This window comes from Hemiscyllium ocellatum, chromosome 13 (genome assembly GCF_020745735.1).
Source record: "Hemiscyllium ocellatum isolate sHemOce1 chromosome 13, sHemOce1.pat.X.cur, whole genome shotgun sequence".
Lineage (NCBI taxonomy): Eukaryota > Metazoa > Chordata > Chondrichthyes > Orectolobiformes > Hemiscylliidae > Hemiscyllium > Hemiscyllium ocellatum.
Genome location: NC_083413.1, coordinates 75,267,692 through 75,291,745, shown reverse-complemented (window position 1 = coordinate 75,291,745; position 24,054 = coordinate 75,267,692). Strand labels below are relative to the sequence as shown.

The 24,054-nt window shown below is 41.5% G+C and overlaps 1 protein-coding gene across 18 annotated transcripts in view; it reads left to right on the top strand.

Annotated features, from left to right (window-relative positions):
- kif1aa (kinesin family member 1Aa) overlaps positions 1 to 24,054 on the top strand; it is a 299,164-nt gene that overhangs the window by 174,861 nt on the left and 100,249 nt on the right. For all 18 annotated transcript variants that reach the window (XM_060834323.1, XM_060834317.1, XM_060834321.1 and 15 more), the window contains 9 exons: positions 359 to 438; positions 4,015 to 4,121; positions 5,118 to 5,201; positions 6,950 to 7,130; positions 8,990 to 9,062; positions 10,313 to 10,406; positions 12,473 to 12,621; positions 15,015 to 15,193; positions 18,273 to 18,410. In XM_060834323.1, the coding sequence (XP_060690306.1) occupies positions 359 to 438; positions 4,015 to 4,121; positions 5,118 to 5,201; positions 6,950 to 7,130; positions 8,990 to 9,062; positions 10,313 to 10,406; positions 12,473 to 12,621; positions 15,015 to 15,193; positions 18,273 to 18,410 (1,085 nt within the window). The remainder of the gene's footprint in view (positions 1 to 358; positions 439 to 4,014; positions 4,122 to 5,117; positions 5,202 to 6,949; positions 7,131 to 8,989; positions 9,063 to 10,312; positions 10,407 to 12,472; positions 12,622 to 15,014; positions 15,194 to 18,272; positions 18,411 to 24,054) is intronic.

Genomic DNA, 24,054 nt, shown 5'->3' with positions numbered 1-24,054 from the left:
AAGGGGCTGATTGGACTACTCCTGTGCCTATTTCTTATCTTATGTTGGAGTAGACCATGAAAGGGTTTGAATGGTTCTGTGAGGTTCTGCTACAGTCCCTTAGAAAGGTCTCGATTGAAGTGGTTGTCATTTATTTCCCAAATTACTGGGAAAACCTGACTCTGCAAGAATGCTATCGCATTGGAAATGTTGGTCAGAAAATAGAGTTTGTGATGGGGCTCTAAGCCAAAGACTTCACTTTTTGCAGTATTTTGTGATCCCATGGTTACAAATCAGTCAAGCAGTTTGACAAATCAAACAGAGTATGGTGGCCCTACGACAATTGCTTTCTGTAACAATGTATGAATTTCCCTTACAGACTCCTCACCTGGTGAATTTGAATGAGGATCCGCTGATGTCGGAGTGCCTCTTATACTACATCAAGGATGGGACCACCAGGTACAAATCCACATCAGTTTGATTCAGACTATTACAGCTGAGGCTTGCTCATGATATTGATGGGTGTCTAATCAAAACCTAACATTCAGGTTGTCTGAAACAGCAGCGACTGATTTGCTGTCTTCAAACAGATTTAATCAATCAGCTTTGTTTTCAAAATCAAATTCAGAATTTCTAGATATTCAAAGAAAGCACATAAGAAATGAAATTTGATCAAAAAATATATGACCCAATCTGTAGAGTTTGTGGGGCAGAACCGATTCAAGTAGTCACGAGGTGTAGATCAATGCATAGCTATTGGGTAAAATGTAATAAGGAGCAGACATAACTTGTTCAGGTAGACACACTGTGAGGCTGCTGAATGCACAAGCAGCTTTCATGATGGATGGCAATGATGTTGAAATAATTCGGAAAATAACAAAATATTGAACCAGAATGGGCAGTTGCTGATGTGGAAGATAAACCAACATCTGCTTGTTATAATCAGACCCTGGGAGACGTTCCTGAATTTTTTTATGGTTCTAGACAAGATGCCCCAATCATTAAGCTCTGAGGTGAGGAGAGGAGGACCCCCTGCCTCCTTTATTCATACATGGTAGATAGCAACAAGGTTCATTTTAAACAGAATAACTTTCTCCCAGACCAAATGAACTTATGCTTTAAAAAGAGCCCAATTTGACCAGGGGATTTTCTTGAATGAATAAAGAGTGAGTTTATTAATTATCAATCACATATACACAGAGTAAAGTCTGTCCAAAAAGATTAAAGTTTAAAGCAGAGATATTGCTCAGGTTTTGAATTACTTACAAAGAAAGAGTAACTAGTTGAACATTGCCACCATTGCAGTAAAAGTTCCAGTCGCACTGACATTGGTAGATGAACAGTTGATTTCATGAATCTTAGTTTTCTAGATTTGTTAAGATTCTGTAATTTTGATTCTTTTTAACTATGATTGAATACCGTTTAGGGTAACCTTTTGTCAGACTTGCAGCATCAGGAGTGAGATAATTTTTACCTGCAACACAGGGGTAACTTGAGGCTAGTTCCTCGACTGTGCCCATCACAGCACACCAATTTTTAAACTCAGGCCTGAAAGTATCAGTTCCACATGTCCACCCTAGTACAGTGGAATTTTAGCCCCTATCATTGTATACTCTTCAAAGGAAACACCCAAAATGAGTCCGCAGTTTGGGATGTGATCCACAAGGTATCAGTATGTTTGTAGTCACAACAGACCACAATCTATTTGAAGTTTTGGGTTTACACTGTGTCAGTCTCTCTCCAAGCAACCATATTTTGCTGTAATAGCTGCCTTTTCAAAAACACATTTTAGAATTACAAGTTAAATATGTCCATAGTAGTTTGAGGTTCTGATGTGTGGTCAAAGCAAGTTAAATAACCTATTTCCTTAAATAAAAGCAAAATACTGCAGAAATTATGGATCTGAAATAAAAACAGAAAGTACTGGCACAACTCAGCAGGTCAGGCAACATCTGTGGACAGAGAAACAGGGTTAACATTTCAAGACCAAAATGAGTTGTCCCCTTCGACCTTTTTCCATGTTGTAATCTCTGTATTACATAATTTTGGTAAACAGATTTTGTATTACGTCTTTACTTCATTTCTAACTTCCTTGCTAGAGATTATATTAGCTTCTTACTTGCCAATATTTCTGAGCTTCATTCCCATAGAAGCCCAAGGGATCTGGAAACAGCATCCACAGTGAAGTTCACATCATCTCTTCTGTGCCTGCAGAAGCAATAACGTGCAGTATGTTATGAAGCAATTTAAAGTGCTCAGGACTCAGCAATGTTATTGTGAACAGGGCTCCAAAACTGATGACTCAATTTATAAAAACAGATAGCTGACACCAAGTCTTAATATGTTTGGATTATTGCCACCCTCGTTGAGAGTGTTTATCTTGTGTAGAGAGCTTGCTAATCATTTAGTGACATACCTGAAGAAGAATCGACAAATGTTGCCCCTTAATTAATTTCAGGTGCTGAACAAGTCTACGTAATGTATTACTGCAAACCTGTAAGAGTAGTGTAATGTTACATTACATCCCATCTGAAGGTTAAAACATCAAGCTCATTTATTTTACTAACGCTAATCAGGTATATTAATAACAGTCCATAAATATGATTAAGTCTGTACAGTTGGCTGTCTTCCATCTTACTCCAAGCCCCCACAGTAATATGCAATAACTCTTTGTAAATTGCTTCTAAATAATCCAGTGTTTATTTTCCTAGTCTGACAGCTTCATCCAAATTGCTTCTTGGAAATTGAAGTTGATATTTCATTTTTTTGGTTGTTTCAACCATATAGTCCCTTCTCTGAGCCTTTCAATTTTTTATATTTGAGCAGAACAGCTCCTTTCTTTATCTTGGAAAATAGTTTGCAGGGTTTTTGAATTTTAAGATCTGTCCCAACAGATTTAAACGGGAACTTCAATATACCAACTGAATTTTCGGTTTGAATTACACCTCTCTTCAATCATGTAATCAAAATTGTTTTGGGTATACTTTAGTTTAGTTCAACCATACCTTCACCCTTCATTATTTTGATGATTTTCTCAAAGCTCTTCATATAAAATGAATTACTTGTTTTCCACAATCACAAATAGTAATATCGAGGGTTGCCAACTCTGAATGCATTCCGTCTCAAACATTTTTCTGATTAATAAACTGAAGTGCTCAAATTGAAAAAAAAATTGCAAAATCTTTTAATGCCACTCTATTTTCCAAGCTTTCTGCGTCGTAGCAATTAATCTTTAATTCTTAAAGATCAAAGGATATTCTTTTTTGGCCTGTAACCCGAGTGCCATCCATAAGTAGCAAATTAATCCATTTTTAGTAATGATGGTGAAGTGTTAATGGATGGTAAGGAAAACCAAACATCCTTGCAATTTCAGTGATTGAAAGTTTAACATCTGTAAGAGCCACACAGCAACAGACAGGTGGTACTCCACCCTGCATGGCATCTTTGCTGCAATATTGCTGGACCAGCAACTTACTGTCGGATGGGTATTAGAGATGAGCAGTCTCGGGATGGGACCTTGGTCTCCAGGAATGTGCGTTTGAAAATCCTGGGAGCCACTTTCCATTACATTTGTTTTTCATTAAGTCCTCACCATTTTTCATTGAACTTATTAGTTTTAACTCAGAAGGAAGAACGGGGACAATGGGATTAATTTCAACAAGAGCTCTAATGATGTCCCACCTTTAACTGAAAACCAGGAGAAACAATGTAAATAGCTGACAGTATTTCTTTGAGGTTGTGACCAAAGTTAGTATGGGATTGGCAAAAGCTGTAGGGAAGCAACCCTGTAATATCAGTTTGGTTTGTATTTGGGCACTACTTGAATGTAGAATCCAATCAGCCAAACGCAATATTGCCTAAATGTAATTATTGATAGGTGCAATGCTTACGGTGGATTGATTCAATTGTAATTAACTTCACAATGCAATAACAAAACAGTTAAACATGGGAAACTCGTAAACCCTACAAATGGCTTGGCATTTGTATAATTTCAATACTTTCATACGTTTCAAACTATTTACTCTGTTTTCTCAGAGTTGGGCGTGAAGACGCAGAACGGCGGCAGGACATTGTGTTGAGCGGACATTTCATTAAAGAGGAGCATTGCATCTTCCGCAGCGATATTAAATCTTTAGGCGAAGGTATGGCACACTGATCCTATCGGGTGATGGTGATTTTGGAGTCTCATGTGAACAGAATGTCTAACCCACCAGCTGGCATGACAACTGCAATAGCCCCAGGGCATACCTGGTGTCTTGAAGTGATTGGAAATTCTAACAGAAAGAAGCTTTAACTTGGACTAGAAGTATTTATTTGAATCCGAGCTGTATGTTCAGAAAAATCGCCAGAGCATGGAATGAGGCTATTCAGCCCACCATTTGTGTGCTAGCTCTTTGAAGGAGCTATTCCATTAGTCCCACAGTTATGCTTTATTCCTATTGTCCAACAAATATTTCCCTTTCAAAAACATATCCAGTTGTCTTTTAAAAGGTCCTATTTCCTAAAGAATGTTCATGAAATGTTAGGCTTGCAAAATTAATTGGTAACTGTGTGGTCACTTGCCCTGAGAGTAACATTTTTGTTTCCAGACTTTTTAAAAAACTGACTTTATGTTTGCAACCTGCCTTTGTGGGAGTTGAACTTCTGTGTTATGAACCAACAGTAATACAACCACAGTGAAAGCTAGTCAGCCCTGTTGCCTTGATGGCTAGCATGGGTACCGATTAGCTCCAAAGGCATGGAGTTTGTTCCTTTTTTCTGTCGGAGTTGGATACTGCCTCCTCGCTGTCATGTGGCAAAAAAAACAGAGAACTCATGAAGAACATAGCCATTATGTTGCTTTTCCCAAAAGCACCAGCACAGAGTGGAAGCTGCTGTAGCAGTAGGTTTACAGAAACTGTGGTGTGATACCTCTGGATATCTGGATGAACAAGGCCAATGCGCAATGCCCAAAGGTGCGATGGTTGGTTCCTCCTCAGGGGAGCTCTGGCAAAAAAGTTCTGCAGAGAGCAAGGAGACCCATAGAGAGCTTGGGAAGTACAGCATGGATCAGGCTGTAATATTGTTTAATTACTGTGGATTAGCAACTCTGCTGTAGTGTTTGGAAACTACTTGACCGTTTCTCTTTCGTGTTGTAGTGATTGTCATCCTTGAACCGTGTGAGGGGGCAGACACATACGTTAATGGAAAGAAAGTCACTGAACCAACTATACTTCGCTCAGGTGTGTACTTGGCCTGCATCTTATGTACAGGCTCTGGCTTCAACTGTACACTCTATATTTCACCCTGTCCTGATGTTAACATTACAATCTTCTCCTTTTACAATCAGTCAAAAGCCTTAATTACTCATCGAAGGATTTAAATTCAAAGGGAACGCGTACATTATTTGAGATCGATAATAAGTGATCATTTTCACATGTATATCACTACCTCACCTGCTAGTAAGCAATAAATTGACAAGATTCTCCCTCCAAATTTCCAAAGTAAGTCTCAACGTCTAGGGGAAAAGAAAATCAGCTGGACTGCCATTCCCAATCCAAAGTAAAAGCAAGGTACTACAGATACTGAAATCTGAAATAAAAGCAGAGAGCGTTGGAGAAACTCAGCAGGTCTGGCAGCATCTGTGGAGAGAGAAAAATGGAGTTATTGTTACGAGTCCAGTGACAGACGTGTGTTCTGATGAAGGGTCACTGGATTGGAAACGTTAACTGTTTCTATCCCCATGGACACTGCCAGACCTATTGAGTTTTTTCCCCCAGTATTTACTGTTTTTGTTTCCTAAAGTGTGTCATGTATGCATGCATTCAGAGACTATATGGAAAGAGGATTAGTGGCCACCTCTTTATGAACATTCTTGAAAAAGGCTAATAATGAAAGAAGAGTGGAATTCTGGTCAGGCAGCATCTTCTCGTATCATCAGGAAATTTCAAAGCATGTCACAAACCATGCATTGAAGTCTAATAACTCTTCCTGTGCTGGCAAATTCTGTCAGCAACGTCTTTGATTGGATCAGATGATGTTAGTTAGAGAATGGCTATGGATTGGCACATTGGAGAACTCCCCGTTCTTCCTCAAACTAAATTTGCCGGCGATATTCAGCAGGTCAGGCAGCAGCTGTGGGGGGAAAGCACAGTTAATGTTTTGAGTCTCATGATTCTTCTTCATGGCTGTTCTTCATCAAGTATTGATTCACGTCCATCTGAAGAGACAGGCAGGTTTCTGTTTTAACTGTCCCATCTATGTTCACAGCATTCCTGTCAATAAAAACACATGACAGTGGAAAAATCAGTATGAAGATGAGGTAAACCTGCAATGTAACTCCATAAACAAGCCTCAAGAAATTGTTGAAAATTTTGGTGTGTAACAACACTTCATTCGTCATAACACAACATCATTCGCTGTGAATGTTCCTGAGGTATTTGCTGGGTAAAAGACCAATTGGTCCATCCAAGTTCATTCATCCAGAGAGATCCTGAAGTCCCTCTATATCATCATTCAATTGTTTGGTATAGAAGACCAAGATCTTCACTCGCTCTGGAGGTGTAATTTGCCTCACATTTTACTCGAAGGTCTTGGTCCAGAGGTAGCATGCTCACCTGTCAATCATCGATTCAAGTCCAGTTCCAGAGACATGGCTGATGCTCCAGTGCAGTACAAACAGATTGTGGCATTGTTAGAGGAGTTAGCTTTCTGACAATATTTTAAGCCAAAGATAGTTCTGCCCTCTCAGGTAGACATAATTGGTTTAAGAAAGAGTGGTGGTGTTCCCCCCATTAATAGGCCAGTGATGATGGGTATAGCGCTAATACATTAGTGCCTGACTTAAAGTCCCTCTCACCTCCTGGCATGTCTCTTGGGAGGGGCAGTGTAAAAATTCCACCCTATGTTTCAATCAAACTGACCACTCAACTTACCTTCTAAATACAGAATTATAAATAGAGACTACTTCTCAATTTCTTTTCATTGAAAGGAAACCGTATCATTATGGGGAAGAGCCACGTCTTCCGTTTCAACCACCCTGAGCAGGCCCGTCAGGAGCGTGACAAGACGCCCTGCGCAGAGACACCTGTGGAGCCTGTGGACTGGGCCTTTGCTCAGCGGGAGTTGCTGGAGAAGCAGGGCATTGACATGAAGCAGGAGATGGAGCAGAGGTAAATATACCAATACTGGAAGGATTTGGGGTCAGACAAGGATATAAATGGAAGATTGTCGATGAAATTCTTTGGTTTAGAGCTAAACAACCCATCAAAAGTCATTGAGATCACTTCACACAAGAACAATGATCAAATTTTCTCACAAGCCACTCGTGTTATATTATTAACACCTTTTTAATAACATCATTGATCTTATAAGTTTTGAAAGTAGCAAACAATACAGTGATTTTATTCTGTGATAGTGTACCTCCACTTGCTTAGGAGCACATCAGGTATTAAAGCCTTAGATTTGGTGGGTACCTGTCTCAGGGGACACCTATAAAACTGACTGGGGAGATCAGAAAAAAAATGGGAAGGGGGGTTTTGCAGAAATAGGTGGCTGCAGCATCAAGAGATGCACTATTGGTTTTTTGACTTGGGCCACCATTTATTGATAACAAGGCAGCCTCGATGTTCAGCTTTTGCCACTTCACAGTTTTAGGAACGATTGCTTGCAATTCTGTAATATACTAGGCAAAAGTGAGGACTGCAGATGCTGGAGATTAGAATTGAGAGTGTGGTGCTAGAAAAGCACAACAGGTCAGGCAGCATCCGAGGAACAAGAGAGTCGACGTTTCAGGCAAAAGGCCCTTTATCAGGAATGGCCTTCCTGACGAAGGGCTTTTGAATGTTGATTCTCCTGTTCCTCAGATGCTGCCTCACCCGTTGTGCTTTTCCGGTACCACACTCTCGATGCTGTAATATATACAGAGTCTTCCAAAAAAAAGTAAGAGATAAGAGTAACAGCAGTGGTTCCAGAAACTGCTGACCTCCCACTTCAAACCAACTTTTTATCATGTCCAGGTCAACTGACTCATAGATTGACGGTCATTTTTCTATTATTTTTTGAAGGAATTATTAAAAATGTCAAACAGGCTCTGGTTAGGCACGGTAACAAAAAAAAATCAAAAGGTCAATGGAAACATGCAGCAAATACTTATCACAGTGAAATAAATTGGTAATGATGGGTGACAATGCAGCCCAGCAATTACCAGTCTCTCTGTTCTAACTAAACAGCACACCTTTACACTAATATGAATTTCCATATCCCTCAGTCAACAGCTGTAGCATCTCTGAGTCAGACGATTGATGTACAACGGAACCTCGATTATCCAAAGGACATGGGCGAAGAGTATTTCATTCGGTTAATTGAATTCAGAATAACCGAATGCCGGATAACATAGTTTAGCCAAGTACTGGAACCTTGCAGTCTTGCCGGATAATCTGAAATTTGGATAATTGATGTGTCTCTGTAGATCCAAATTAGAGACAGTGTGCTTCACTCTGTTCCAATGCTTATCCTATAATCTATGGTAAACAAATAAGTCAAATTCTGTTTCCAATACACTAAACTACAGGAGGATTATCACGTTTGGGATCACAACTGCCATAGCATTCAATTCACATTTCTGTGAAAATACCGCATTGTCTTGAAAATATATGATCCCGTTGTCCATTGTGCAAGGACAATACAGAAGATGAGTGCTTTGCTGTACCTCCCCTGGGAGAGATTTTTGGGACAGTGTACTTATTCTGCACCTAACCCATTGTTACGCGTGACCTGGGAGTGTTTGGTAGATACTATTGAAGGAGACTTGCTCTGCCTCTAACTTACGACGGCCTGTTCAGAGATAGCTAACCTGTGTTATACTTAACTTGGAACCGTTTGATCATACAGTGTTGTATTACCTTTACAATAAGAGACACAAACCCCCTTCCTTCAGGTTAACTCCTACGATTTTGACTGTACTCCCCAGTTTGAATGATTTGCAGTAATCTTTTCTGAATCAGCTTTATTTTTTGGAATTGCTTCTTAGGCTTCAGGAACTAGAGACCCAATATCGGAGAGAAAAGGAGGAGGCTGATTTACTTTTGGAGCAGCAGAGATTGGTATGTGACAAAGCAGTTTCTTGAATTTTACTTAGAGAACTGAAAGCGTTTGCGGTTACCAGCTATGCCTTTGCACCAGCTCATTGCTTCCATCCATGAACGCAGTGCGTGGGTGTTGCGTTAAAACCTAATGGGTTGCCCAGTGTGAGTTAGGAACAGGACCCAGTCATTGGGCGCAGCCCACCAATGTATTCCATTTATCTGTCAGACCACCTCCCAATCCATCTGTCTTCACAGTTATAATGTATACAGTCCATGACCATGCACTCGAACCAAACGAGCCGCTAAAGTTCAAGCAATCGAGCAAATAATGGTCAAAAGTTAGTAAAGCGGGATGAAGGAAAAGGTTTACAACAATTGTGTTCCTTTTCCTGTCGCATTCTGGATTCAGAGCTTATTTGACTGAAAGTTAATTTTAAGCTCCATCCCACATGTGATTCTCAAAGTTTTGCTCCACCTCTGACTCCAGCATGGAATTTCACATGCTCTGTCCCTGAATTCAAAAACAATGTTAATCCAAGGATAACTCTTTCCCCATTCAATCAAATTTTGTGGAATTCCAATAAACCAAATAATTTCTTATTTACTCTCATTGTAATGAATGTCATTGAATAAATCCCTTTTCTATTCACTCCAATTTTATCGAATTCCACTGACCCAAACCTGTACCCGTTCAATCCTATTTTATAGAAATGAATGGCCATAACTCCGTCTAATTTTCTCCCATTGTATAGAAAAGTAATGGAGCAAACATATTTTCAATTATTCCCATTACACAGAATTTCAAAAAAATCAAATTGGCTTCCAGTTCATTCCTTTGGTGCAGAGTTGTAATGAACAAAGCCTTTTCACATTTATTGTCATTGCATACAATTACCCCGCCTACTCGTTCCATTTGTTTTAAATCCCATTTGTTTCACACTATCTGTCTTAGGCTAGTATATTGAAAAGGCTGAAACACGATAAAAAATGAACTTTAATTAGCCTACAAGCTTCCCTTCATAGCTTTAAAATCCTGGGATTATTCAACAGCTGCTTATTGATTCAATACTTTAGAGTTCAGGGAATGCAATATTTGCCATGACTGGTCCTGCGGCATTGGCAAGTCTTCAAAAAATGTTTACATACCTCACCCACATAATGGCAGCAGTGTTAGCACACGGATGATATTTGCTGGACAAATGCATTTGCCTTTAGATGATCAGCCGTGTTTCTTTTTTTAACGACTCATTTTAACCTGCTCCTTCCAGGACTACGAAAGCAGGCTTGAGGCCTTACAAAGACAGATGGATTCTTGCTTTTACCCAGATAACGCACAGGAAGATGAAGAACCAGAGGAGGAAGGTGAGAGATAAAGTGTTCTCCAGTTCTAATGTTGATCCTTTTCTGATTTGGGTCAGTGAGCAGTGGAGCAGCACTCAGGGCTTTGCCAGAAACGATTTGCAGTGTATTAACATTTATCGGAAGGCCTGCTTGGCACAGTGAAACTCTGCAAATATAATCTGAGGGTACAAACTGAGTAATTGATCTCAGCTATGCCCCAATTTAAAATCAGAATAATCGAAGTGCTACAGTGCAAAAGGAGGCTATTTTGTCCATCATGCCTGCACTGACTCATTAAGGAGCATCATTAACATGCCAATAGCCTGCTTACTTTCCACATTATTTTTACACAAATAATCACCTGATGGCCTTTTAGAAACCTAATTTGAAGCTGCCTCTATCACCTTCCAGACAGTGCCTTCCATACCCTAACTACTCAATGAAAAAGTTTTCCTCACTTCACACTTGTTGCTTTTGCAGATAGCTTTATATCTATGGTGTCTCATGTATGTGCCTTTTATGAGTGGGATCAACTTCTTCCTATCTCCACGACCAAACCCACTCATGATTTTGAAAACTTTAATGCAATCTCCTCTTAGCCTTCTCTTCTCCAAGGGGAATAATCTCAACTTCTTCAATCTATCCTCATAACTGAAGTTCGTCATCTCATTCTTGTAAACTATCTTATAAACTGTGAAGGTGTTATAAAGGAGAACTATTCCTGGAAACTCTCTCCAATACGTCATACCTATTATGTGGTATCTGTGAGTGTGCACAATACTCCAGCTGAGGTGGAACAAATGTCTTGTGCAAGTTCAACATCATTTCCTTGCTCTTGTACTCTGTGCCCCTGTTAGTAAAGCTGAGGACACTATGTTTTACTTACTGCTCACTTCACCTGTCCTGCTACTTTCAGTGATCTGTACACATAACATTCAGGTTTTTGTGCTTGCACACTCTCTTAGAGATGTACTCCCTATTTTGTATTGCTTTTCAATGCTTTCCTCCCAACATGCTGCACACTTCTCTGCGTTGAAACATATTTGCCACCGAGCACCCATTTACCCACTCCACCAATTTTGCAATGCCCTTTTTGGAGTTCCACACTGACCTTTTCATAGTTCACGATGCTTCCTAGACTGGTGTCAACTGCAAAGTTAGAAATTGACGCCGGCACACCAAGATCCAGATTATTAATGTATATCAAGAAAATTGAAAGCAGTTTCAGCAGGGAAGAAGTCACATTATAGACTGTGTAAACCCCCTGCAGCTGTAAATAATTTGGTAGGGCATTGACCAATAAAATACAGCAAGGTGACAAATAGGGAAGAATTTAATATTTCAATCAACAGCAGTCACAAACAACCAACGCATGGTCCTTGAAGAAGTGACAGTAATGCAGACCGCAGGGTTACGTTTACAAATTTTCAGAAGGTTGATCTTTCTGCAATTTTAAAGGGTTCTACAACTCCTGTTCCTATCACTGCTAACCAGTCCTCCAGCAATGTTGTGACTTTTCCATCAAAAACAGATTAATGTGACTAAGTATAATGATGTTGTATACTGTCTTTTTATTGCGTGGGGCAGTGAGTCAGACACTGTCCTTTCACAAAAAAAATGAAAGAACTGCAGATGCTAGAAATCTGAAAAAAAAACCTGAAGTTGCTGGAAAACCTCAGCAAGTCTGGCGAGAGAAATCAGTGACCCTTCTTCAGAACTGGACCTGAAACGTTAACTCTAATTTCTCTTCCCAGATGCTGCCAGACTTGCTGAGCTTATCTAGCAATTTCAGTTTTTGATAGTGCCCATTCACACTCTGGGACTGACTGGGCATTTAAGGAACAGAAATAATGTCATTTAGTGACCATTCCAGTTGAGGAAGTCCATAATACTGCTTGTAGTATCACACTTATATGCCTCACTTTGAGTGAAATATGAATAGTATTATAGGCACGGGTACTCTGGAGGGATTAGCAATTAGGGCACACGGTTTGTGTAAGGAGGTTTATCTTTCAAGTGGTGGTTACCAGGACTGAATCCTGATTGTTTTGTTCCAATCCTTTTTCCATTGTTATCTTTCTACACAGTGCAATGGACAGAGCGGGAGTTTGAGTTGGCACTATGGGCATTCCGTAAGTGGAGATGCTATCAGTTTACCTCCTTGCGTGATCTGCTATGGGGAAATGCCATCTTTCTGAAAGAGGCCAATGCCATCAGCGTGGAATTGAAGAAAAAGGTATTTGGCAATTTTCTAGGGATTAACATTGGACATTGAAGAGAGAAAATAAACACAATATCTATCCCTAGAGGAAATGTACTAGGGAAACTGATGGTGCTAAAGGCCGAGACATTCCCTGAACCTGATAGGTTGCATCTTATGGTTTGTTATAGTTTATTATAAAGTGTGAAATAGGGGAGAATTTGAAAATTCTTAACATAATCAAGCAAAATCAGCATGGCTGCATAAAGGGGAACAAACTTAACACAGTTGTTTGAGGAGATAATAAGCAGAGTAGAGAAAGAGGAAGCTAATGGATGTAATATATTTGGATTTCAAAAAGTTATTTGATAAGGTACCATACATAGGCTACTTAGTAGAGGATTGGCTAATGAATAGAAAATGGAGAGTTCTGTAACTCTGCAAACGAGTAGAATTCCACAGGTATCTGTACTGGAGCACAATTACCTGCAATGCGTATAAATGAATTTAATTGCAGAAGTGAATGTACTATTGCCAAGTTGTGGATGACAAAATAAAGGTGGGAAAGCAAGTGATGAGGATATCTGCAGAGGGATATAAAACTGGTTAAGTGAATATACGAAACCTTTACAGAAGAAATATAACGTGGGAAAATTTGAGAATCTAAATTTGGCATGAAGAATAGAGGAGCTGAATATTATTTAAATAGAGATGGACTGCAGAATGCTGCAGCAAGGAGAGATTTGTGGGTCCTTGCCCATGAATCCAAATTCAGTGGGTAATGAGGAAAGCAAATACAATGTTAGCTTTTTCCTTCAAGAGTAATAGAATACAATAATAGGCATGTTTTGCTAAAAATATACAAGACACTTAGTCAAACCTCATCTGGAATGCTGTGAGCAATTGTGGGCTCCTTATGTGAGGAAAGACAGACAGGAATTGGAGGCAATCCAGAGAAAGTTCACCACGTTGATTCCTGTTTCTTATGAGCAGAGGTTAAATAGGCTGGGCCTGTACTCACTGGGTTGAGAACAATGAGAGGGGATCTAATTGAAATATACGTACGATCCTTAGAGAAGTTGCCACCCCTGTCAGAGGCTAGTTGATCTGTGAAGTTCTTAACCAGACATGGTGGCCAAGGAGGTCCATTAAACATACTCAAGGCTGAGATGGACAGATTTTTAATCAGTAAGGGAGTTGGGAATTATGAAGAAAAAGCAGGAAACTGGAGTTGATAATTATCAGCTCAGCCCCAATCTCATTGAATGGTGGGGCAGAATTGATGGGCCAAATGGCTTACTTCAGGCATTAGGCAGGTCAGCACTACTGCCTCACAGTGGCAGGAACTTGGATTGGAATTTGCACATTCTCCCCGTGTCTGTGTAGGTTTTCTCCGGTTGGTCCAGTTTCCTCCCGCAGTCCAAAAGATATGCAGGTTAGGTGGATTGGCCATGGGAAATTGCCCCATTGTGTGCCGAAATCTGCAGGTTAGGCATGGGAAAAGCAGGGTTACACATGCAGGAAAGGGGAATGGGTGCTCTTTGGAAGGTCGGTGTGGATCCAAAGGGCCAAATGGCCTGTTTCCACACTGATCCTGTTCCTATGTCTTAGTGCCTCGGAGAGCCTGCTCTATGGTTATCAGTGTCATGACTCTGTTCAGAAGAGCACAACTGCTCCACAGATGTGTAATTACTTAATTAAGCCGCTCACAATGATCAATTTGCCCAACAAACTCCAAATTCTGCATAAATGTAACTCCTATCAGTTTCATGAGTCACGGGAAAATAATACTTTTTAATGTGAAAAATACTCATCGTTTACCTTATAGCAACAAAAAAGGGTTTCTCATTATTATTGTGCAACTTTATATTTAAGCATAAGTTTTTAAAAACCTCTTAAACACAAGCATTCATTCACAAATAAGGCAGACAATAACAGCCAGTTTGACACAGATAGAATGGATGGAAAACATATAGAAAGGAGAAAACAAATTCAGTAGATCAAGAGCCCAGACCATAGAGGTGGGCTGAGTTGTTCCTCGGAATTCTGTTGATTTTTTTGTTTATTATTGTCAAACAGTGTAGATTACAGAATTGTGATCAATCTTCATTTCAGTAGCTGGGTCTTTTCTTGCATTCGGACTCTTTCTTAGTGTTGTGTGTGCAGGGCAGCAGCTAGACTAGCTGGACTTGAATAAGCAACGGTGAGAGGTGGGAGCATAATTGTGCAGTAAAAATGCATTCCAAGATATGAGGGGAAGGGATGGTATGTATCATCGTTGGTGCTGAGAGAAGACTCATCAGTAAAACTCACCATCTTCTCAATTTTACAAATCATATACTGCATTAAACTCATGGGAGTGAATGTATCGTTCCATGAAGATGGACTGTGGAAACATGCTTGAAAAGTTTTGCTTTCTAATTGAACAGGTGCAGTTCCAATTCGTGCTCCTCACAGACACATTGTACTCCCCTCTACCGCCTGATCTCATGCCTCCTGATGCTGTCAAGGACAGGGAGAAGCGACCATTCCCACGCACCATTGTGGCTGTGGAAGTCCAAGACCAGAAGAATGGAGCAACTCACTACTGGACTCTGGAGAAACTCAGGTACGAGGGAGTAAGAGCTATCACAGAGCCATTGTTATTGGTGAGTAGGGCTAAACAGGGATAGTCTGCACAGAGAGATATACAGGAAATATTTTATTATCTGGCACCTATGGGACCAGGAGTGTGCCAGCTGATAAAATATGTCAAATAATCAGGAGACCCATATAATCAATGGAGAAACACACACTAAGTAATTCAAATGTAATGCAGGGAGCCTTCTCACTCACACCCTCAACTGACTACTCAGACATTACAGTCAGTTGCAGCACTTGAGGAGAAATTGACTTGAAATTGAATCAATTGTCGATATTTTGTGTGGCTATTCGTTTGAACAACAAATATATTTACATTGAGATAAATAAATGAGAAAAACTATCTGAACTTGGTGGAATGATGCAGTAAACATTGGGGTAGTTGAGGTAGGTCATTTTTGCCGTTTTTGGGAGTCATGGTTCATAAGGTGCCAGTTAAAACAAAGTTGGCTGTACCTGATAAACCAGCACACATGCATCAAATGCTAGATTGGCATAATCTGTATCTTTGTGCATCCAGATCACAGCACTATGTTCAACTTGAAAAGTAGTTCTGTTTTATATACAGTACAGGTCGTTTTGTTATAACACACATTTTATCAGTGTTAGTTTGCTGTAATGCGATTGATGAATTGGGGATACTGTTGCTAAAATGCAAACTTTTCAAACGTTTATTGGCTATAACACAATTACATCATCAAGACTTCAAACACTGTTTCTAAAGCGCAATTTTTCTACAACGCAGGGTTGCACAAAAACACAACCATCATGTTATATAACCACCCATATGTCGCAAACTAAACATGGCTCCACTTTCTGAGCAGAGCTTCCTCAGCCTGGGTCAAAGAATAGAATCGATGCTTTTGCTTATGTCTATGGCTTTGTTCAAACTCCGTCAGAGAAACATTTTAAAATATTTGGGCACAGGATGTGGATGTCAATGACTAGGCCAGCATTTATTGCCCAGTCCTAATTGTCCTTGAGAAAGTGGTGCTGAACTACCTCTGAAGTCGATGGGTGGCAAGGACAGCCATGGTGTTCTGCCTTTGAAAGTTGGCTCCCAAAGTTTAAAATATGTGTCCCCAGAAGGAGTTTTATGAGTTAAAGTCACCTGTTTGGATTTCAATGTATTCACAATTGAACTTTGTTCAAAGGCAACCACTTGTAGACTGGGTACCTTCAAGAAAAGGCATTCTACTTAGAACAGAGTTGACCATTAAGCCCCTTACATTTCACAATTATTTTATATCATGATAGATCTTTGCCTCAACTCCAGCCAGACTCCCAATCTCTGAGTCGAGGGCTTCCTAGACACAAACCTCAACGTCAGCTTCTTGTGACTCCACTCACTATGAGTATCTCTTGGATGAAGTCAACATAAATTAAGTGTTCCCTTCAAGCTTACCTGATTCGGGTTCAGGCTCAAGTCCAATATCTCTTGTTTGTTTGCATTTCTGGAATTCTCCAGGCTGAGTGAAGGAGGCAAAGAATTCCCTCCCTAATGGCATTGTGGGTCAACCTGCAGCACATGGACTGTAGCGGTTCTAGAAAGCAGCTCACCACCACCACTTCAAAGGTAACTCGGCATGGGCAGTAAATTCTGATGCACACGTCCCATGTGAATAAACAAAATATTGGCATAGTCATTCTCCAGAGCGTTTTTCTCCCTGTTGAGAGTTGGGAAATGAGCATTTTCCTGAGGATTGGGCAAAGGAATACACGTACCCATAAAATACTTGGGTAGCCCAATCATTCCTGACTTTTAAAAAGTATATATTATTCATTCATGAGATGTGTGTGTTGCTGGATAGGTCAGCATTTCGAGTCTTACAGCTTGGAAACAGACCCTGAGTCCAACTATTTCATTCCTAATATTATCCCAAACTGAACCAGTCCCATCTGCCTGCTTCTGGGAAATATCACTCCAAACCTTTCTTATTCATGTACTTACCTAAGTGTTTTTTTTTAAACACTGTGCCTGCATCCATTACTTTCTCAGGAAATTCATTCCATATGTGAATCACCCTCTGTGTAAAACATTTGCCCCCATGTCTTTTTTGAATCTCTCTCCTCTCACCTTAAAATGTGCCCCCTAGTCTTGAAATCCCCCATTCTAAGGAAAAGACACCCATCATTCACTTGTTGCCCATCCTGAATTGCTTACTATGCTGCTGTGGGACTGGATAGACGTAGGCCAAGTCAGGTAAAGATGGCAGATTTCCTCCCCTAAAGGACATTAGTGGACCAAATGGTTTTTCAAAACAATAAGCTTTGGTTACCTAATTATCGTTATGTCCTTTTTTTAATTCCATTTTTAAAAATCTGATTCAAATTTCATCATCTGGCAGGGTGGAATTAGAATCCATTCTCTTGGATATTAAAGTCTGGGCTCAGTAACATTGATCGAGTGTCATTACCTCTATATCACTGCCTCCCCTAAAGTGGCATTGTCTCTATAAGCACAGCAGGTCAGGCAGCATCCGAGGAGCGGGAAAATCGACATTTTGGGCAAAAGCCCTTCATCAGGAAGCCCTTCATCAGCCCTTCATCCCGGGGCTTTTAGCCAAAATGTCCTGTTCCTCGGATACTGCCTGGCCTGCTGTGCTTTTCCAACACCACTCTAATCTTGACTCTGTTCTCCAGTATCTGCAGTCCTTACTTCCTCCTTTTTAGGTAGCAATGTATTCCACATAATTTATTAACTCATTGCAAAATTGGCTGCTTTCAAGACATTCACAATTCTACTATTTGCGTTACCCTCTAAGCTATCTTCCTTAAAATCTAATTGACTATCTTGGCCTCCCAAAAATGATCATTTTCCTCTTGATCTGTTAGCTGGCATGCTGGCACCTCACAGCTTCCTGCCACTTCTGCCAAAATTCAGTCAGTCTTTGTTTAGTCACATCCCATGACCAGTGTGACCAGCAAGGGATGTGGATCCTATGAAGCTGCGTTTGCCATTCCCACCTGAGAGCTGCCTTGTCTGTTTGTACCCAGTAGCTAGCCAGGATCTGGTTATAATTGTATTGGATTCCTACCTCCTGCAGGCAGAGACTAGACCTGATGCGGGAGATGTACGATCGTGCCGCTGAAGTGCCTTCCAGTGTGGTTGATGACTGTGATAATGTTATGACGGGTGGGGATCCATTTTACGATCGCTTCCCCTGGTTCCGGTTGGTCGGAAGGTAAGAGCACAATGAATTCCTTTTCTGCAATTTTTCGTCCAAACTCTAATCATTGTAAAGTTCAATAGAGATGAGCAGTAAAGCCAATCAGAATTAATTTTAAAAAATCCAAATTGTCCTGATTCCAATTTTGATTGATTTGGATTAAAAATTGGCATTCATAATTTCATTCTAATAGCAAGAAAGAGCCAGAGGTGTTAAATCTCAATGCTTAATGACTGGCACAGTTCCCAAATTCTCCTCCTTCCAGCCTCCCAGACTACATTGATGCAATTCAGATCTGGGTTTTCTGCCTCTATATGAATGAACACTGCTCATTCCTAGCATTGTCTCTATGGAGGTCGCAACAGGAGGGTGAGAGAGTGTGGTTGTCCTCTCCGGAGTCCAAACCTGTTTTCACCTGAATGATGCAGAGGTATTCTCTACAGTCCAGCCTGCAGTAATGGTCTTCTCCATAGAATAGAGGGGCTTGCTAATCTAATTGTAGCCCTCCAAACATTGATGGAATCAAACTCAGCTCAGCAACAGGATGTGCTGACAGTAGCTCCCATCGCCTCACTAATAGTTGCCCACCTGGGAAGGCAAACAGGTCGATCACACTCTTTGCGATTGGATGGGATTCAGAGTGAGCACATGCCACGCATGTATAATGTTCTGCTCATTTTTACTACTTGTCCTCTTGTTGTGGTAAACTCACATTTATAGTCCATAGTTGCCCTGAGAAGGTGACTGGGATTTTCCCTTTGAACTGCTATAGCTCTTGCAATGATATGAAGTAGGACTGTTCCAGGATATTGATCCATGACAGTGAGACATTGTAATATGATTGGTCCACTCTGGAGTTTAGCCACAATGAGGACATGTTACTCAAATACATTCATTTGTTCCTCTACAATTTCTGTTTCTCCTTTATTCAGTTCTATTTTTCTTTTCAGTTTATCCATCTCATGTTAGCGACACAATATTCTTTGATTGGCTGACCTACAGTTGTCACTGAGAGGGCTACAGCCACTTCGTCTTTGCATCCAGCAGTATTATTTCCCTCCAGGAGCATGACAACCAATCAAACTGGTAACAGTATCTGTGGACAGCAAGCCAATGTGTATAGAGAATATCTCACTGTCTCGTCAGTTCATAACCCTTTGTATACACTTCAGAGGCAGAACAATTGTAGCTTTAAATCTCACTGAACAGCATTCATAAAGAAAATCACTTGTTTTTCACTGCTAATGTCCCTTCTCCACTTTTTAATGCAACTGCTAACCAATTTGTATTTGTCTGAACTCCTGAACATGAGCAGGTAACCTAGGCAGATACTCCTCAGATACTAAGAGCATGCTGCATTTTAGGAGAGGCCAACTTTCAGATAAGACATTCAACCAAGACTCTCTTTGCCCTCTAAAGTAGACATAAAGTATCTCACTCTAGAAGAGTAGTGCTGGAAATGCACAGCAGGTCAGGCAGCATCCAAGGAGCATGATGCTTCAAGCATAAGCCCTTCATCAAGAATGTGGGGGCAGCCCAAAGGGGCTGAGAGATAAATGGGAGGGGTTTGGGGCTGGTGGAAGGTAGCTGAGAATGCAATAGATCGATGACAGTGGTGGGGAGTGATAGTGATAGGTCGGAGTGGAGGGAAGGAAGATGGACAGGTAGGACAGGTCAAGAGGATGGTGCTGAGTTGGAGGGTTGGATCTGGCATAAGGTGGGGGCAAGGGAGATCAGGAGACTGGTGAAATCGACATTGATTATGTGTGGTTGGAGGGTCCCAAGGTGGAAGATAAGGCGTTCTTCCTCCAGGCATCGGGTGGCTAGAGTTTGGCGGTGGAGGAAGCCCAGGACTTGCATGTCCTTGGTGGAGTGGGAGGGGGAATTGAAGTGCTCAGCCGCTGGGTGGTGGGGTCATTTGGTACATGTGTCCTGGAGATGTTCTCTGAAACGTTCCGCAAGTTGGTATCCTGTCTCCCCAATGTAGAAGAGACTACATTGAGAGTATTGGACACAGTAAATGAGGTGTTTGGAGGTGCAGGAAAATCTCTGCCAGATGTGGAAGGATCCTCTGGGGCCTTGGATGGAGCTGAGGGGGGGGGGGGTGTGGGCACAGGTTTTACACCTCTTGTGGTGGCAAGGGAAGTTACCAGGAGTGGAAGGTAGGTTGGTGGGGGGGGTGTGTACCTAACAAGAGAGTCATGGAGTGAATGGTCTCTGCAGAATACTGAAAAGGGTGGGGAGAGAAGTGTATCTCTGGTGGTGGGGTCTGGCTGTAGGTGGCGAAAATGTGAAGGATGATGCGTTGTATCTGGAGGTTGGTGGGGTTGAAGGTCAGGACCAGGGTGGTTCTGTCCTTCTTGCGGTTGGAGGGATGGGGTTCAAGCACGGAGGTGTGGGAAGTGGAGGAGATGCACTAGAGAGCATTGTTGACCACATGGGAGGGGAAATTGCCGTCCTTGAAGTAGGAGGCAATCTGGGAGGTTCTGGAGTGGAATTGTCCTCGTGGGAGCAGATGCATTGGAGGCGGAGGAATTGGGAGTAGCAGATAATGTTTTTACAGGAGGCAGGGTGGAAGGAGATGTCGTCCAGTTAGATGTAGGAGTCAGTGGGTTTGAAATACATGTCCGCGTTGAGTCGGTCGCTGGAAACAGAGATGGACAGGTCCAGGAGGGGAGGGAGGTGTCCGAGATGGTCCAGATGAACTTGAGGTCAGGGTGGAAGGTGTTCATGCAGTTGATGAACTTGTAGGAGCACAAGGTGCCACTGATACAGTCATCGATGTAGCAGAGGGAAAGGTGGGGTAATGTGCTGGTGTAACTGTGAAAGATGGACTGTTCCACGTACCTGACAAAGAGGCAGGCAGAGCTGAGGCCCATTGCTGCCCATTTGGCCTGAAGAAAGTGAGAGGATTGGAAGGAGAATTTGTTAAGGGTGATGACCAGTTCAGCCAGGCGGATGGGAGTGTCAGTGGAAGGGTACTGTTTGGGACGGTGTGAGAGGAAGAAATGGAGGGCTTGGAGGCCTTCATCATGTGTTCAGGGACTGGATAGCTATGGTGAAGATGAGGCATTGAGGGCCAGGGAGCTGAAAGTCATGGAGGAGGTGGAGGGCGTGGATGGTGTCCAGTATGTATGTGGGGAGTTCCTGGACCAAGGGGGACAGGACGGTATCAAGGTATGAGGAGATAAGTTCATTGGGGCAAGAGCAGCTGGAGACGATGGGTCGACCGAGGCAGTCAGGTTTGTGGATGTTGGCTAAGTGGTAGAATCTGGCGGTGCGAGGTTGGGGAACTATGAGGTTGGAGGCTGTGGATGGGAAATCCCCTAAGGTTATGATGTTGTGGATCATCCAGGTTCAAAGAAAAACAATGAACAATCCTCCTCCTATTAATATTTCAACCAGCACAAAAAAAATAGAAAAACTGGTCACTCAGTTCACTGCTGTTTGTTTGACACGTGGTCAGATTTTTTTAAATGCACTTTTCCTCTGCCTCAGTACTTCTCTCTCTCCTGCTTGACCCTTCCCTTCTCGATGCCTTTTCCTTTTCTTTTCAGTTCACATACTTTCACTCGGTACTGTTCCAATGCCTCACCATCACCTGTGGTCGCTTGCGCTCTGACAATTGTCCTTTTCTCTGTCCTGTCTTCCCATCTTGTCTCATGTATTTCTTTGCTGATCTCATTGCATAATTTCTGAATTTTTTTTTTGAAAGCTTGGTTTTGCAGCAGGATGAAAATCAAACCTTTCAACACAGTGCTCAGTTTGTAACAGGGAACACTCCCCCAGCTGAAAAAAATGCCACTGCAGAATCAACTCTGTCACCTCCCCCCCAACCCCCACCTCCCCCTCCCCCCCCACCCCCCTCACCCCCACACGTCTGCACTTCACCAGGTATATTTTTTCCCTTGAGATGGTATTAAGTGCTTGAGGTATTAAGTGCTGTGTCCTGGTCTGGGAGGGGCTGCCAATACTGGGATCTGACCTGAAATGCAGCCTGTGCTCACGAGGCAGGGTCTGAACAAAAGAGTAGGTTCCAATATAACTCTGGTCCTGTTAATATATTGGCAGATACGGAACTGTAGCCCACCTAGCTGTAAACCAGTGCAGCATGTGCAACTGGGACACTCACTGGAGACTTTATCTGTTTCAGAGATGGATCTAGGGCTCAATCAGAAAATGAACCCAGAGTTTAACTTTGGAGCACCAATGATCACAGCCCTGACCTTGTGTAGGATGAAAGTACAGTGACTTCTAAAATGGGTTCAGGCAAGGAGAGCACTGGGGGTCTAAGTTTCACACTGGAGAAGGAAGAGAATGCGGGCTGGAGGTCCCTTCTGGAAAGGTGGTGAGGAATCAAGCTATAATGCCAAGCGGGAGGATTTAAGTTGGAGATTGAGGCCCAAAACTGTAATGATTGAATCCAGAGGCTGACTATTGCAGAGAGGCTGGACTGTAAGAGAGACAATCAATCGAAGGGATGTCACAATATCACATCTGTGAGAAATGTGTCTTCAGCTGTATCCTTGCTTTTTAAATAGAGAGAGATGTCAAAAATGTGACTAAAAAACACTCCATGGTTTTTAAAATCTAATTTATGTACAATGCTAGTAAGGTTTCATTTACTCTGGCAGATTAATACCAAAGGATGACAAGACTCTAAACTTGATAATACAGGACTAAATCTGTGGGTTATTATGCACCTGGCCAATAATCTAGTTGAACCAGTGTGACACCATAATTACAAACATCAGCTCGATAATAGCAGTCAAGGCTGATCTGCAACATAGCTCCATATACTTCCCTTAACACTTCCATGACAAAAGTCAGTCACTGTGTTATGATTAACAATTGATCTACTATCAATTTCTATTTGTGGAAGAGAATTCCATACTTCCATCATCCTTTCTGTTCAGACGGGGCCCTTAACTTCGTACCTGGGAGTTTTGCCTGTGATTTCTGGATTCAAGTCCTAAGCTCTCAAAGCAGTGGAAAAACTTTACATCTGTCAACCCTGACTGTTCTCTTTCAATTTATTCAAACCTTTGATAAAACAATCCCTAATTTTCTAAATTCCAGAGAATATAAACCTTAAGTTTCAATCTGTCTGTTTGATGTACCCCTTGGAGCCGAGGTATTCTCCTTCCAAGGTCAAGATATTGTTTTCCCCTCAGGTGTGATACCAGTCCTGCTCATGGGACCCCAGGTGTAGTTCAACAAAGTGTTAGCTGCACAATCTAAGGCCCTTGTTTAGTTGTCCTCTATATTTAAGGCCAGTATTCCATTGACCTTAATAATTATTTTCTGTATTTATCCATGACATTTTAATGATCTGTAGGTCTCAAGTCTCAATGGACATCCATCCATTCAGAATGTATACCATTCTATTCTTTTTGGTCTAAAGTGGATGATGTCACATTCCTAACATTTCTTTATAATTTTACACATCTGTCTGCACTTTTTGTAAGAATACCTATCTTTGTGGTGTTTATAAATTTAGATATGTAGCTTCCTAGTCCATCAGTTACTAGAACTGAGATATCAAAACTAGTCCTTACTCATCCATTGTCCCATCTCTCAGTCCCTTTCCATTCATCCAATTTCTTGACTGAGTCAAAAGTTATTCTTCAGTCCCATGGGCTTCAACTCAGCTATTGGT